The 15088-nt window shown below is 49.4% G+C and overlaps 1 protein-coding gene across 1 annotated transcript in view; it reads left to right on the top strand.

Moving 5' to 3' along the window:
* The window catches only part of LOC138580190 (alpha-2-macroglobulin-like), a 273947-nt gene that overhangs the window by 38034 nt on the left and 220825 nt on the right, over nt 1-15088 (top strand). Inside the window, exon 4 of the mRNA XM_069650527.1 lies at nt 2366-2418. Coding sequence (XP_069506628.1) covers nt 2366-2418 — 53 coding nt within the window. The remainder of the gene's footprint in view (nt 1-2365; nt 2419-15088) is intronic.

Raw genomic sequence — 15088 nt, 5'->3', positions numbered from 1 at the left:
CACTCCCATTATACCCTATGGGGCCGAAATGGGAATGGGGAAGGGTAAATGGGTCAATGGGGACTTACCGCCCCGCCGACCTCGGAATGGGGCGGTAAGTCCGCCATCCGCCATGGCGTAAAGGGACTTTGCGCCATGGCCGGAAAGTCCGTCGATGGCGGAAAAAATCCGCCAGGGTCGTAATGAGGGCCAGTAAGTCTAAAGGACACCTGATTTTCCACACCCTTCAAGCAAGCCACATTTCATTGTAGTTGTAAAATATCTGGGGAGTTGTAAACCAGGCTTTGCATGGGGGAGTTCTTTGTGATATTTGTCCCACAGCAAGCAAAGGGTTTGCCTCAGGCATACAGAAACATTTTCATAGAAACAAAGTGGGCTTTTTTTCAAATGTCTGTAGGTATTTTGCATGCAAAACTTAATATACATTACTTTTTGTCAACACGCACCATTAGCCTCATTATGAGTCCAGTGGTAACCCTGCAGCCGGGGAAGTCAGGTGCCGGAAAAATGTAAGTTCCAGCACTGGCAACATTGCTAACGGTGCTGGCGACTCCATGACCGGTCTGTCTACTGTGGCCACTGTGCCTGGCAGGGTCCAACCTGTCGGGCACAGCGGTTCCGGCAGGTAGACTCATAGTTTGCCAGTCCGGAAACAAGGGCGTCGGTGAGCTTACGGGCACCCTTTTTTCCGGACCGGCAAACTTATAATGAGGTCCCATGTCTTTTTCCATGGCATTGTTATGTTTGCAGGGGTACATTTATCACATTTATACTGCAAATGCAAAGCCGTTTTGTGCCAGTGTTTAAAAATCCTGCTTTTCATGTGAAAAGTACCCTTGCATTTCATCTTGCTTGGTCAATTAAAATGCTGTTCTTCTTTTGGTAATGACAAATAGGCCTTTTTTCACATAGCCTTCCAGTTTTAACTTCCAAACACACATGTAAAGACGTTTTTGTATCAGTGTTTGAAAACCCTGTTTTTCATGTGAAAGAGACCCTTGAATTTCTTATTCATGTGTGAATAAAACAATGTTGCTATTCCTTTGGTAATGACAGGTAGGCCTTGTCCACATGGCCCTTCAGTTCTGTTAGTTTGAGGCCTTTGATAACACCCCACACAACCGTGATCTCCTTCCCTTTCATATCACTCTCCTTCTCATTATAAAACCTGCTCTCAGTGTCGTGCCTCTCAGGAGCACCGCTCCCTTGAAGCATGGTTACACAGACTAAATATCTCACCATGCTCCTGCTTAGTGTCTTCAGCTTGTGGATGCCATCATAAATGTTGGTTCTTACATCTGCAGTCATGTTCTTCTTCCCCGGCGCATCATGGCGGCTTCACCCCATCACACCTGGGTTCCCCTCTCCATGTGTGGTACCAGCTACCATCATTTATACAGGGCCTGCCACTTCCAAAGGGCCTCCAAGTAAATTCTCCATAATGGCAACACCATATAGGAACCTTCATGTAGGAGTTTCCATGGTGACAACACCAACTGTCCCATCATGATCCAGCCAATGGAAGTAAAGAGAAATCAGGAATCTGTCCCTTTTCTAAACAGAGGCTTCTCAGCCTGTCTGAGATCATGTTCCTGGAGGCGACGGGATCTGTCCAGAGCACAGAGCATCTCTGCTGACCATTTAGATTTCCCTCAGTGTCGGACATCCTTGCGGGCAAGATCTATACAGAAGATCTCTGGGGCTCTGACATTATATTGATTTTCCCATTGTTTAGTCATCAATTGCAATCTCAATTTAAAGTAGATAACAAAGACTACCCCAAGTGGTCCAACAGAACTCATAGTTTACCAGTGTTTCTCCTTAGGATCACTGCAGAGGGCCCACAATGCAGCTCAGCGCCCGCTTCTAAACAATCGCAGCGTGGATCCCCTTACACCGGTATTAGGATCCATGCCTGGCTCCCTTTATCAAAAGACGGCCAATTACAAATGCGTGAACTGCAAAAAAATAAAAAATCTTTCTACTCAAGAGGTGCCAATTTCCTCAATTTAAATATCCATTGCATTGATATTCTCCCGCATCTACCCAGGCAGCGTATTTGTTAGCGTGTTACAAGACCGCATTGCATTCGGGAAGCTCTGAGAGACTTCTTCCCCCATACTTTCAGTTAGTGGACTAAATGGTTTTCTCTTGCGCCCTTGAAATGAATGGAGGTCAGCATCACGAGGCCGTATCACCTGCAAGCAAGCGCTTTAAGAAAGGCAATCAACATTGCCTATGAGAATGTAGAGGTTCCTGGTTTGATCGCTGATCGTGCTTCTCTTGGTTGGGTTCCAGGGGCTTATACTAGACATGGACATCTTTGGTGCCACTTCAGTACTAATGGTCTCCTTCTCTATTTCAGTTCAGTTCCGCATTGTGACGATAAAGGATGACTTCCGCCCCGTGCATGAAACGGTAGGTGGGCATACTACCAAACACACAGCACAATCACCACAGATTGTATCCCGCCATTTAGAAATCACAGAGATTGGGGGATCACTGGGTCCTGCTCGGTCCAGGCTGAATTCAGAGGAAGGGTCTCTGCTGACTATTAAGCAAAGTCTCATCTAGAAACTCCGTAGGACTGGGCTAAGGCAAGAGCAAGCAGACATCTGATGGAGCAGTAGATTCTCCACAGACTCCATCAAATACTCCAGAAACAGTCACGAAAACGTCCTGGGAGAGTGCTGTTTGGCAGGAGCCAAGGTTTTTGCGATTTCAGTAGAAAATTAATTGGTGGGCTTGTCCAGCGATTTGTTTTGGATAATAGAAAATAATTTCTTCCGTAGTGAATTAGTTCATTTTAAACACACATTGATAGTTTAGTTAATGGACGTTATTAGCTTTTAAAATAACTAAATCTTTCTATTTCTCTAACTGACGATTTTTTGTTAAATAAATCACACTTTCTTAATAGGTTGAAATGTTTGTGAAACAAGTTTATTTGTTTTTGCTTTTTTGCCAGGACACAACATTCTGGAAAAATTTGAGGATTTTTAATTCACCAGAAAAGCAGATTTTGGGCCGAAATTAAACCACTTTTTTTGGCAAATTAAATTCACCCACCTGTATTATTCTATTAGCAGGGGTGATACTATATCCTGGCAACTCCACACAACGGCTAAGGGTGCCAAAAGCAGGGAGTTCACCTGGGAGCCCCATATTGATGCCTCCAGGGCAGGTTTCATCTCCTTCTAATCTCCAGACCCAAGTCATCTCAGGTCGAGGAATGTATGTCTTGGGTGTGAGATAGAGGGAGCCCAGTGTCGATGCGGACCAAAGTCCCCTCAGGTCGAGGAATGTATGTCTTGCGTGTAAGATAGAGGGAGCCCAGTGGCGATGCGGACCCAAGTCATCTCAGGTCGAGGAATGTATGTCTTGGGTGTAAGATAGAGGGAGCCCAGTGGCGATGCGGACCCAAGTCATCTCAGGTCGGGGAATGTATGTCTTGGGTGTAAGAGAGAGGGAGCCCAGTGGCGATGCGGACCCAAGTCCTCTCAGGTCAGGGAATGTATGTCTTGGGTGTAAAATAGAGGGAGCCCAGTGGCGATGCAGACCCAAGTCCCCTCAGAACGAGGAATACATGTCTTGCGTGTAAGATAGAGGGAGCCCAGTGGCGATGCAGACCCAAGTCCCCTCAGGTCGAGGAATGCATGTCTTGCGTGTAAGATAGAGGGAGCTCAGTGGCGATGCAGACCCAAGTCATCTCAGTTCGGGGAATGCATGTCTTGGGTGTAAGAGAGAGGGAGCCCAGTGGCGATGCAGACCCAAGTCATCTCAGGTCGGGGAATGCATGTCTTGGGTGTAAGAGAGAGGGAGCCCAGTGGCGATGCAGACCCAAGTCCCCTCAGAACGAGGAATGCATGTCTTGCGTGTAAGATAGAGGGAGCCCAGTGGCGATGCAGACCCAAGTCCCCTCAGGTCGAGGAATGCATGTCTTGCGTGTAAGATAGAGGGAGCTCAGTGGCGATGCAGACCCAAGTCATCTCAGTTCGGGGAATGCATGTCTTGGGTGTAAGAGAGAGGGAGCCCAGTGGCGATGCAGACCCAAGTCATCTCAGGTCGGGGAATGCATGTCTTGGGTGTAAGAGAGAGGGAGCCCAGTGGCGATGCAGACCCAAGTCATCTCAGGTCGGGGAATGCATGTCTTGGGTGTAAGAGAGAGGGAGCCCAGTGGCGATGCAGACCCAAGTCATCTCAGGTCGGGGAATGCATGTCTTGGGTGTAAGAGAGAGGGAGCCCAGTGGCGATGCAGACCCAAGTCATCTCAGGTCGGGGAATGCATGTCTTGGGTGTAAGAGAGAGGGAGCCCAGTGGCGATGCTGACCCAAGTCATCTCAGGTCAGGGAATGCATGTCTTGGGTGTAAGAGAGAGGGAGCCCAGTGGCGATGCAGACCCAAGTCATCTCAGGTCAGGGAATGCATGTCTTGGGTGTAAGAGAGAGGGAGCCTAGTGGCGATGCAGACCCAAGTCATCTCAGGTCGAGGAATGTATGTCTGGGTGTAAGAGAGAGGGAGCCCGGTGGCGATGCAGACCCAAGTCATCTCAGGTCGGGGAATGTATGTCTTGGGTGTAAGAGAGAGGGAGCCCGGTGGCGATGCAGACCCAAGTCATCTCAGGTCGGGAATGTATGTCTTGGGTGTAAGAGAGAGGGTGCCCGGTGGCGATGCAGACCCAAGTCATCTCAGGTCGGGAATGTATGTCTTGGGTGTAAGAGAGAGGGTGCCCGGTGGCGATGCAGACCCAAGTCATCTCAGGTCGGGAATGTATGTCTTGGGTGTAAGAGAGAGGGAGCCCGGTGGCGATGCAGACCCAGGTCATCTCAGGTCGGGGAATGTATGTCTTGGGTGTAAGAGAGAGGGAGCCCGGTGGCGATGCAGACCCAAGTCATCTCAGGTCGGGAATGTATGTCTTGGGTGTAAGAGAGAGGGAGCCCGGTGGCGATGCAGACCCAGGTCATCTCAGGTCAGGGAATGTATGACTTGGGTGTAAGAGAGAGGGAGCCCGGTGGCGATGCAGACCCAAGTCATCTCAGGTCGCGGAATGTATGTCTTGGGTGTAAGAGAGAGGGAGCCCGTGGCGATGCAGACCCAAGTCATCTCAGGTCGAGGAATGTATGACTTGGGTGTAAGAGAGAGGGAGCCCGGTGGCGATGCAGACCCAAGTCATCTCAGGTCGAGGAATGTATGACTTGGGTGTAAGAGAGAGGGAGCCCGGTGGCGATATGACTTGGGTGTAAGAGAGAGGGAGCCCGGTGGCGATGCAGACCCAAGTCATCTCAGGTCGGGGAATGTATGTCTTGGGTGTAAGAGAGAGGGAGCCCGGTGGCGATGCAGACCCAAGTCATCTTAGGTCGGGAATGTATGTCTTGGGTGTAAGAGAGAGGGTGCCCGGTGGCGATGCAGACCCAAGTCATCTCAGGTCGGGAATGTATGTCTTGGGTGTAAGAGAGAGGGTGCCCGGTGGCGATGCAGACCCAAGTCATCTCAGGTCGGGAATGTATGTCTTGGGTGTAAGAGAGAGGGAGCCCGGTGGCGATGCAGACCCAGGTCATCTCAGGTCGGGGAATGTATGTCTTGGGTGTAAGAGAGAGGGAGCCCGGTGGCGATGCAGACCCAAGTCATCTCAGGTCGGGAATGTATGTCTTGGGTGTAAGAGAGAGGGAGCCCGGTGGCGATGCAGACCCAGGTCATCTCAGGTCAGGGAATGTATGACTTGGGTGTAAGAGAGAGGGAGCCCGGTGGCGATGCAGACCCAAGTCATCTCAGGTCGCGGAATGTATGTCTTGGGTGTAAGAGAGAGGGAGCCCGGTGGCGATGCAGACCCAAGTCATCTCAGGTCGAGGAATGTATGACTTGGGTGTAAGAGAGAGGGAGCCCGGTGGCGATGCAGACCCAAGTCATCTCAGGTCGAGGAATGTATGACTTGGGTGTAAGAGAGAGGGAGCCCGGTGGCGATATGACTTGGGTGTAAGAGAGAGGGAGCCCGGTGGCGATGCAGACCCAAGTCATCTCAGGTCGGGGAATGTATGTCTTGGGTGTAAGAGAGAGGGAGCCCAGTGGCGATGCAGACCCAAGTCATCTCAGGTCGGGGAATGTATGTCTTGGGTGTAAGAGAGAGGGAGCCCAGTGGCGATGCAGACCCAAGTCATCTCAAGTCGGGAATGTATGTCTTGGGTGTAAGAGAGAGGGAGCCCAGTGGCGATGCAGACCCAAGTAATCTCAGGTCGGGAATGTATGTCTTGGGTGTAAGAGAGAGGGAGCCCAGTGGCGATGCAGACCCAAGTAATCTCAGGTCGGGAATGTATGTCTTGGGTGTAAGAGAGAGGGTGCCCGGTGGTGATGCAGACCCAAGTCATCTCAGGTCGGGGAATGTATGTCTTGGGTGTAAGAGAGAGGGAGCCCGGTGGCGATGCAGACCCAAGTCATCTCAGGTTGAGGTATTTATGACTTGGGTGTAAAATAGAGGAAGCCCAGTGGTGCTGCAGGGGAGCACTATATGACAGCGAGTGTAGTAATAGGACATTGTAATATGGATGCAACTAGAAGGATAAGCTATAAAAGGATACATTTGGAAGGATATGGAGAGAGGGGCTGCAGCGGGTTATAGGCAGGAATGACTAACTAGACCGATCCAGTCTCTTTACTGCAAAGATGCTGAAAAACCACTTCTGAAATTGGAGCAAATGTCCAAAAACTGGAACCTCAACAGAAAACCACCTACACATATATATCCCATAGGTGCCTCTACTGAAGGAAGCTACATGACCTTCATGGCTGCACTGTTACGTTCCTGGGTCTGATTCTAATCTTCTTCAGCTGTGGGAGAGGAAGCAAAGGTGTCCAGAAGCCCCCTCCGCCAAGGTGCCAAATCCTAGCAATGAATCGAGATGTCCTGTGAGGAGTGGGATGGATGGGACTCAAGGGACCTGCCTTAGAGCAGCACTGGGGGAGCAGTGAGAGTCCATTGAAGCATATTATGAAGACAGCGATGGGTGGCGCATGTGAGAGCTCTTCGGGGGTTTAGGTGAGCCTGGGCCCTGCCCCTTGAAATCACACAGCTTCCATCTCCCCAGCATGGTGAAGCAGGGGTGCAGAGTATGCATTTGCCCCTGTAGTCTGCATAAGTCACCTATGGCACAACACATCTTATCTTATGCAGCGCTCCTGCATTAGACCCCCTGGAAGAAAGAATGCGCTTGTGAGGGACGATGGGCATGCACGTGTTCTTTAAGACATCTGAATACCCACAGTGCTTCGCAAAATCACCCTAAGAAGGACAGTTTGACAAGGGGAAGATGTGCCCTTCATTACCCGAATTGATACATACATATATTGTTGCTTTGAAGACTTTTCCTTTTAAAGTGAGCTTTTATTTGGGAATTCATTACTTTTTACATGTCCCTTAACGCAAACTAGTGGGTTTGTGTCAGACTCTGTGGGTGTGTCTATGGCCAACAATGTGGGATTGAGTCCATGCGAGTGCATATGGCTAGCGATGTGAGATTGAGTGAGCGTCCATGCGAGTGTTTGTGGCCAGTGATGTTGGATTAAGTGAGAGTCTATGGGAGTGGCTATGGCTAGAGGTGTGAGAATTAGTGAGAGTCCATGGGAGTGTGTATGGCTAGTGATGTGGGACTGATGGTCTATGGGAGTGAATAGGGCCCGAGATGTGAGATTTAGTGAGAGTCCATGGGAGTGTTTATGGCCAGTGATGTGGGACTGATGGTCTATGGGAGTGCATAGGGCCAGAGATGTGAGATTTAGTGAGAGTCCATGAGAGTGTATATGGCCAGTGATGTGGGACTGATGGTCTATGGGAGCGCATAGGGCCAGAGATGTGAGATTTAGTGAGAGTCCATGGGAGTGTATATGGCCAGTGATGTGGGACTGATGGTCTATGGGAGTCCATGGGCCAGAGATGTTAGATTTAGTGAGAGTCCATGGGAGTGTATATGGCCAGTGATGTGGGACTGATGGTCTATGGGACTCTATGGGCCAGAGATGTGAGATTTAGTGAGAGTCCATGGGAGTGTATATGGCCAGTGATCTGGGAATGATGGTGTATGGGAGTGCTTAGGGCCAGAGATGTGAGATTTAGTGAGAGTCCATGGGAGTGTATATGGCCAGTGATGTGGGACTGATGGTCTATGGGAGTGCATAGGGCCAGAGATGTGAGATTTAGTGAGAGTCCATGGGAGTGTATATGGCCAGTGATGTGGGACTGATGGTCTATGGGAGTGCATAGGGCCAGAGATGTGAGATTTAGTGAGAGTCCATGGGAGTGTATATGGCCAGTGATGTGGGACTGATGGTCTATGGGAGTGCATAGGGCCAGAGATGTGAGATTTAGTGAGAGTCCATGGGAGTGTATATGGCCAGTGATGTGGGACTGATGGTCTATGGGAGTCTATGGGCCAGAGATGTGAGATTTAGTGAGAGTCCATGGGAGTGTATATGGCCATTGATGTGGGACTGATGGTCTATGGGAGTGCATAGGGCCAGAGATGTAAGATTTAGTGAGAGTCCATGGGAGTGTATATGGCCAGTGATGTGGGACTGATGGTCTATGGGAGTGCATAGGGCCAGAGATGTGAGATTTAGTGAGAGTCCATGGGAGTGTATATGGCCAGTGATGTGATATTTAGTGAGAGTCCATGGGAGTGTATATGGCCAGTGATGTGGGGCTGATGGTTTATGGGAGTGCATAGGGCCAGAGATGTGAGATTTAGTGAGAGTCCATGGGAGTGTATATGGCCAGTGATGTGGGACTGATGGTCTATGGGAGCCTATGTGGCAGAGATGTGAGATTTAGTGAGAGTCCATGGGAGTGTATATGGCCAGTGATGTGGGACTGATGGTCTATGGGAGTGCATAGGACCAGAGATGTGAGATTTAGTGAGAGTCCATGGGAGTGTATATGGCCAGTGATGTGGGACTGATGGTCTATGGGAGTGCATAGGGCCAGAGATGTGAGATTTAGTAAGATTCCATGGGAGTGTATATGGCCAGTGATGTGGGACTGATTGTCTATGGGAGTGCATAGGGCCAGAGATGTGAGATTTAGTGAGAGTCCATGGGAGTGTATATGGCCAGTGATGTGGGACTGATTGTCTATGGGAGTGCATAGGACCAGAGATGTGAGATTTAGTGAGAGTCCATGGGAGTGTATATGGCCAGTGATGTGCGACTGATGTTCTATGGGAGTGCATAGGGCCAGAGATGTGAGATTTAGTAAGAGTCCATGGGAGTGTATATGGCCAGTGATGTGGGACTGATTGTCTATGGGAGTGCATAGGGCCAGAGATGTGAGATTTAGTAAGAGTCCATGGGAGTGTATATGGCAAGTGATGTGGGACTGATTGTCTATGGGAGTGCATAGGGCCAGAGATGTGAGATTTAGTGAGAGTCCATGGGAGTGTATATAGCCAGTGATGTGGGACTGATGGTCTATGGGAGTGCATAGGGCCAGAGATGTGAGATTTAGTGAGAGTCCATGGGAGTGTACATGGCCAGTGATTTGGGACTGATGGTCTATGGGAGCCTATGTGCCAGAGATGTGAGATTTAGTGAGAGGCAATGGGAGTGTATATGGCCAGTGATGTGGGACTGATGGTCTATGGAAGTCTATGGGCCAGAGATGTGAGATTTAGTGAGAGTCCATGGGAGTGTATATGGCCAGTGATGTGGGACTGGTGGTCTATGGGAGTCTATGGGCCAGAGATGTGAGATTTAGTGAGAGTCCATGGGAGTGAAAATGGCCATTGATGTGGGACTGATGGTCTATGGGAGTGCATAGGGCCAGAGATGTGAGATTTAGTGAGAGTCCATGGGAGTGTATATGGCCAGTGATGTGGGACTGATGGTCTATGGGAGTGCATAGGGCCAGAGATGTGAGATTTAGTGAGAGTCCATGGGAGTGTATATGGCCAGTGATGTGGGACTGATGGTCTATGGGAGTGCATAGGGCCAGAGATGTGAGATTTAGTGAGAGTCCATGGGAGTGTATATGGCCAGTGATGTGGGACTGATGGTCTATGGGAGTACATAGGGCCAGAGATGTGAGATTTAGTGAGAGTCCATGGGAGTGTATATGGCCAGTGATGTGGGACTGATGGTCTATGGGAGTCTATGGGCCAGAGATGTGAGATTTAGTGAGAGTCCATGGGAGTGTATATGGCCATTGATGTGGGACTGATGGTCTATGGGAGTGCATAGGGCCAGAGATGTAAGATTTAGTGAGAGTCCATGGGAGTGTATATGGCCAGTGATGTGGGACTGATGGTCTATGGGAGTGCATAGGGCCAGAGATGTGAGATTTAGTGAGAGTCCATGGGAGTGTATATGGCCAGTGATGTGATATTTAGTGAGAGTCCATGGGAGTGTATATGGCCAGTGATGTGGGGCTGATGGTTTATGGGAGTGCATAGGGCCAGAGATGTGAGATTTAGTGAGAGTCCATGGGAGTGTATATGGCCAGTGATGTGGGACTGATGGTCTATGGGAGCCTATGTGGCAGAGATGTGAGATTTAGTGAGAGTCCATGGGAGTGTATATGGCCAGTGATGTGGGACTGATGGTCTATGGGAGTGCATAGGACCAGAGATGTGAGATTTAGTGAGAGTCCATGGGAGTGTATATGGCCAGTGATGTGGGACTGATGGTCTATGGGAGTGCATAGGGCCAGAGATGTGAGATTTAGTAAGAGTCCATGGGAGTGTATATGGCCAGTGATGTGGGACTGATTGTCTATGGGAGTGCATAGGGCCAGAGATGTGAGATTTAGTGAGAGTCCATGGGAGTGTATATGGCCAGTGATGTGGGACTGATTGTCTATGGGAGTGCATAGGACCAGAGATGTGAGATTTAGTGAGAGTCCATGGGAGTGTATATGGCCAGTGATGTGCGACTGATGGTCTATGGGAGTGCATAGGGCCAGAGATGTGAGATTTAGTAAGAGTCCATGGGAGTGTATATGGCCAGTGATGTGGGACTGATTGTCTATGGGAGTGCATAGGGCCAGAGATGTGAGATTTAGTAAGAGTCCATGGGAGTGTATATGGCAAGTGATGTGGGACTGATTGTCTATGGGAGTGCATAGGGCCAGAGATGTGAGATTTAGTGAGAGTCCATGGGAGTGTATATAGCCAGTGATGTGGGACTGATGGTCTATGGGAGTGCATAGGGCCAGAGATGTGAGATTTAGTGAGAGTCCATGGGAGTGTACATGGCCAGTGATTTGGGACTGATGGTCTATGGGAGCCTATGTGCCAGAGATGTGAGATTTAGTGAGAGGCAATGGGAGTGTATATGGCCAGTGATGTGGGACTGATGGTCTATGGAAGTCTATGGGCCAGAGATGTGAGATTTAGTGAGAGTCCATGGGAGTGTATATGGCCAGTGATGTGGGACTGATGGTCTATGGGAGTCTATGGGCCAGAGATGTGAGATTTAGTGAGAGTCCATGGGAGTGAAAATGGCCATTGATGTGGGACTGATGGTCTATGGGAGTGCATAGGGCCAGAGATGTGAGATTTAGTGAGAGTCCATGGGAGTGTATATGGCCAGTGATGTGGGACTGATGGTCTATGGGACTGCATAGGGCCAGAGATGTGAGATTTAGTGAGAGTCCATGGGAGTGTATATGGCCAGTGATGTGGGACTGATGGTCTATGGGAGTGCATACGGCCAGAGATTTGAGATTTAGTGAGAGTCCATGGGAGTGTATATGGCCAGTGATGTGGAACTGATGGTCTATGGGAGTGCATAGGGCCAGAGATGTGAGATTTAGTGAGAGTCCATGGGAGTGTATATGGCCAGTGATGTGGGACTGGTGGTCTATGGGAGTCTATGGGCCAGAGATGTGAGATTTAGTGAGAGTCCATGGGAGTGTATATGGCCATTGATGTGGGACTGATGGTCTATGGGAGTGCATAGGGCCAGAGATGTGAGATTTAGTGAGAGTCCATGGGAGTGTATATGGCCAGTGATGTGGGACTGATGGTCTATGGGAGTGCATAGGGCCAGAGATGTGAGATTTAGTGAGAGTCCATGGGAGTGTATATGGCCAGTGATGTGGGACTGATGGTCTATCGGAGTGCATAGGGCCAGAGATGTGAGATTTAGTGAGAGTCCAAGGGAGTGTATATGGCCAGTGATGTGAGATTTAGTGAGAGTCCATGGGAGTGTATATGGCCAGTGATGTGGGACTGATGGTCTATGGGAGTGCATAGGGCCAGAGATGTGAGATTTAGTGAGAGTCCATGTGAGTGTATATGGCCAGTGATGTGGGACTGATGGTCTATGGGAGCCTATGTGGCAGAGATGTGAGATTTAGTGAGAGTCAATGGGAGTGTATATGGCCAGTGATGTGGGACTGATGGTCTATGGGAGTCTATGGGCCAGAGATGTGAGATTTAGTGAGAGTCCATGGGAGTGTATATGGCCAGTGATGTGGGATTGATGGTCTCTGGGAGTGCATAGGGCCAGAGATGTGAGATTTAGTGAGAGTCCATGGGAGTGTATATGGCCAGTGATGTGGAACTGATGGTCTATTGGAGTGCATAGGGCCAGAGATGTGAGATTTAGTGAGAGTCCATGGGAGTGTAGATGGCCAGTGATGTGGGACTGATGGTCTATGGGAGTGCATAGGGCCAGAGATGTGAGATTTAGTGAGAGTCCATGGGAGTGTATATGGCAAGTGATGTGTCACTGATGGTCTATGGGAGTGCATAGGGCCAGAGATGTGAGATTTAGTGAGAGTCCATGGGAGTGTATATGGCCAGTGATGTGGGACTTATGGTCTATGGGAGTGCATAGGGCCAGAGATGTGAGATTTAGTGAGAGTCCATGGGAGTGTAGATGGCCAGTGATGTGGGACATATGGTCTATGGGAGTGCATAGGGCCAGAGATGTGAGATTTAGTGAGAGTCCATGGGAGTGTATATGGCCAGTGATGTGGGACTGATGGTCTATGGGAGCCTATGTGCCAGAGATGTGAGATTTAGTGAGAGTCAATGGGAGTGTAGATGGCCAGTGATGTGGGACTGATGGTATATGGGAGCCTATGTGCCAGAGATGTAAGATTTAGTGAGAGTCAATGGGAGTGTATATGGCCAGTGATGTGGGACTGATGGTCTATGGGAGTGCATAGGGCCAGAGATGTGAGATTTAGTGAGAGTCCATGGGAGTGTATATGGCCAGTGATGTGGGATTGATGGTCTATGGGAGTGCATAGGGCCAGAGATGTGAGATTTTGTGAGAGTCCATGGGAGTGTATATGGCCAGTGATGTGGGACTGATGGTCTATGGGAGTGCATAGGGCCAGAGATGTGAGATTTAGTGAGAGTCCATGGGAGTGTAGATGGCCAGTGATGTGGGACTGATGGTCTAAGGGAGTGCATAGGGCCATAGATGTGAGATTTAGTGAGTGCCCATGGGAGTGTATATGGCCAGTGATGTGTCAGTGATGGTCTATGGGAGTGCATAGGGCCAGAGATGTGAGATTTAGTGAGAGTCCATGGGAGTGTATATGGCAAGTGATGTGTCACTGATGGTCTATGGGAGTGCATAGGGCCAGAGATGTGAGATTTAGTGAGAGTCCATGGGAGTGTATATGGCCAGTGATGTGGGACTTATGGTCTATGGGAGTGCATAGGGCCAGAGATGTGAGATTTAGTGAGAGTCCATGGGAGTGTAGATGGCCAGTGATGTGGGACTTATGGTCTATGGGAGTGCATAGGGCCAGAGATGTGAGATTTAGTGAGAGTCCATGGGAGTGTATATGGCCAGTGATGTGGGACTGATGGTCTATGGGAGTGCATAGGGCCAGAGATGTGAGATTTAGTGAGAGTCCATGGGAGTGTATATGGCCAGTGATGTGGGACTGATGGTCTATCGGAGTGCATAGGGCCAGAGATGTGAGATTTAGTGAGAGTCCAAGGGAGTGTATATGGCCAGTGATGTGAGATTTAGTGAGAGTCCATGGGAGTGTATATGGCCAGTGATGTGGGACTGATGGTCTATGGGAGTGCATAGGGCCAGAGATGTGAGATTTAGTGAGAGTCCATGTGAGTGTATATGGCCAGTGATGTGGGACTGATGGTCTATGGGAGCCTATGTGGCAGAGATGTGAGATTTAGTGAGAGTCAATGGGAGTGTATATGGCCAGTGATGTGGGACTGATGGTCTATGGGAGTCTATGGGCCAGAGATGTGAGATTTAGTGAGAGTCCATGGGAGTGTATATGGCCAGTGATGTGGGATTGATGGTCTCTGGGAGTGCATAGGGCCAGAGATGTGAGATTTAGTGAGAGTCCATGGGAGTGTATATGGCCAGTGATGTGGAACTGATGGTCTATTGGAGTGCATAGGGCCAGAGATGTGAGATTTAGTGAGAGTCCATGGGAGTGTAGATGGCCAGTGATGTGGGACTGTTGGTCTATGGGAGTGCATAGGGCCAGAGATGTGAGATTTAGTGAGAGTCCATGGGAGTGTATATGGCAAGTGATGTGTCACTGATTGTCTATGGGAGTGCATAGGGCCAGAGATGTGAGATTTAGTGAGAGTCCATGGGAGTGTATATGGCCAGTGATGTGGGACTTATGGTCTATGGGAGTGCATAGGGCCAGAGATGTGAGATTTAGTGAGAGTCCATGGGAGTGTAGATGGCCAGTGATGTGGGACTTATGGTCTATGGGAGTGCATAGGGCCAGAGATGTGAGATTTAGTGAGAGTCCATGGGAGTGTATATGGCTAGTGATGTGGGACTGATGGTCTATGGGAGCCTATGTGCCAGAGATGTGAGATTTAGTGAGAGTCAATGGGAGTGTAGATGGCCAGTGATGTGGGACTGATGGTATATGGGAGCCTATGTGCCAGAGATGTAAGATTTAGTGAGAGTCAATGGGAGTGTATATGGCCAGTGATGTGGGACTGATGGTCTATGGGAGTCTATGGGCCAGAGATGTGAGATTTAGTGAGAGTCCATGGGAGTGTATATGGCCAGTGATGTGGGATTGATGGTCTATGGGAGTGCATAGGGCCAGAGATGTGAGATTTTGTGAGAGTCCATGGGAGTGTATATG

The sequence above is a fragment of the Ambystoma mexicanum genome, chromosome 3p (genome assembly GCF_040938575.1).
Source record: "Ambystoma mexicanum isolate Mex_15411 chromosome 3p, UKY_AmexF1_1, whole genome shotgun sequence".
NCBI lineage: Eukaryota > Metazoa > Chordata > Amphibia > Caudata > Ambystomatidae > Ambystoma > Ambystoma mexicanum.
The sequence above is the reverse complement of the archived record's forward strand: the minus strand, read 5'-3'. Positions and strand labels throughout refer to the sequence as shown.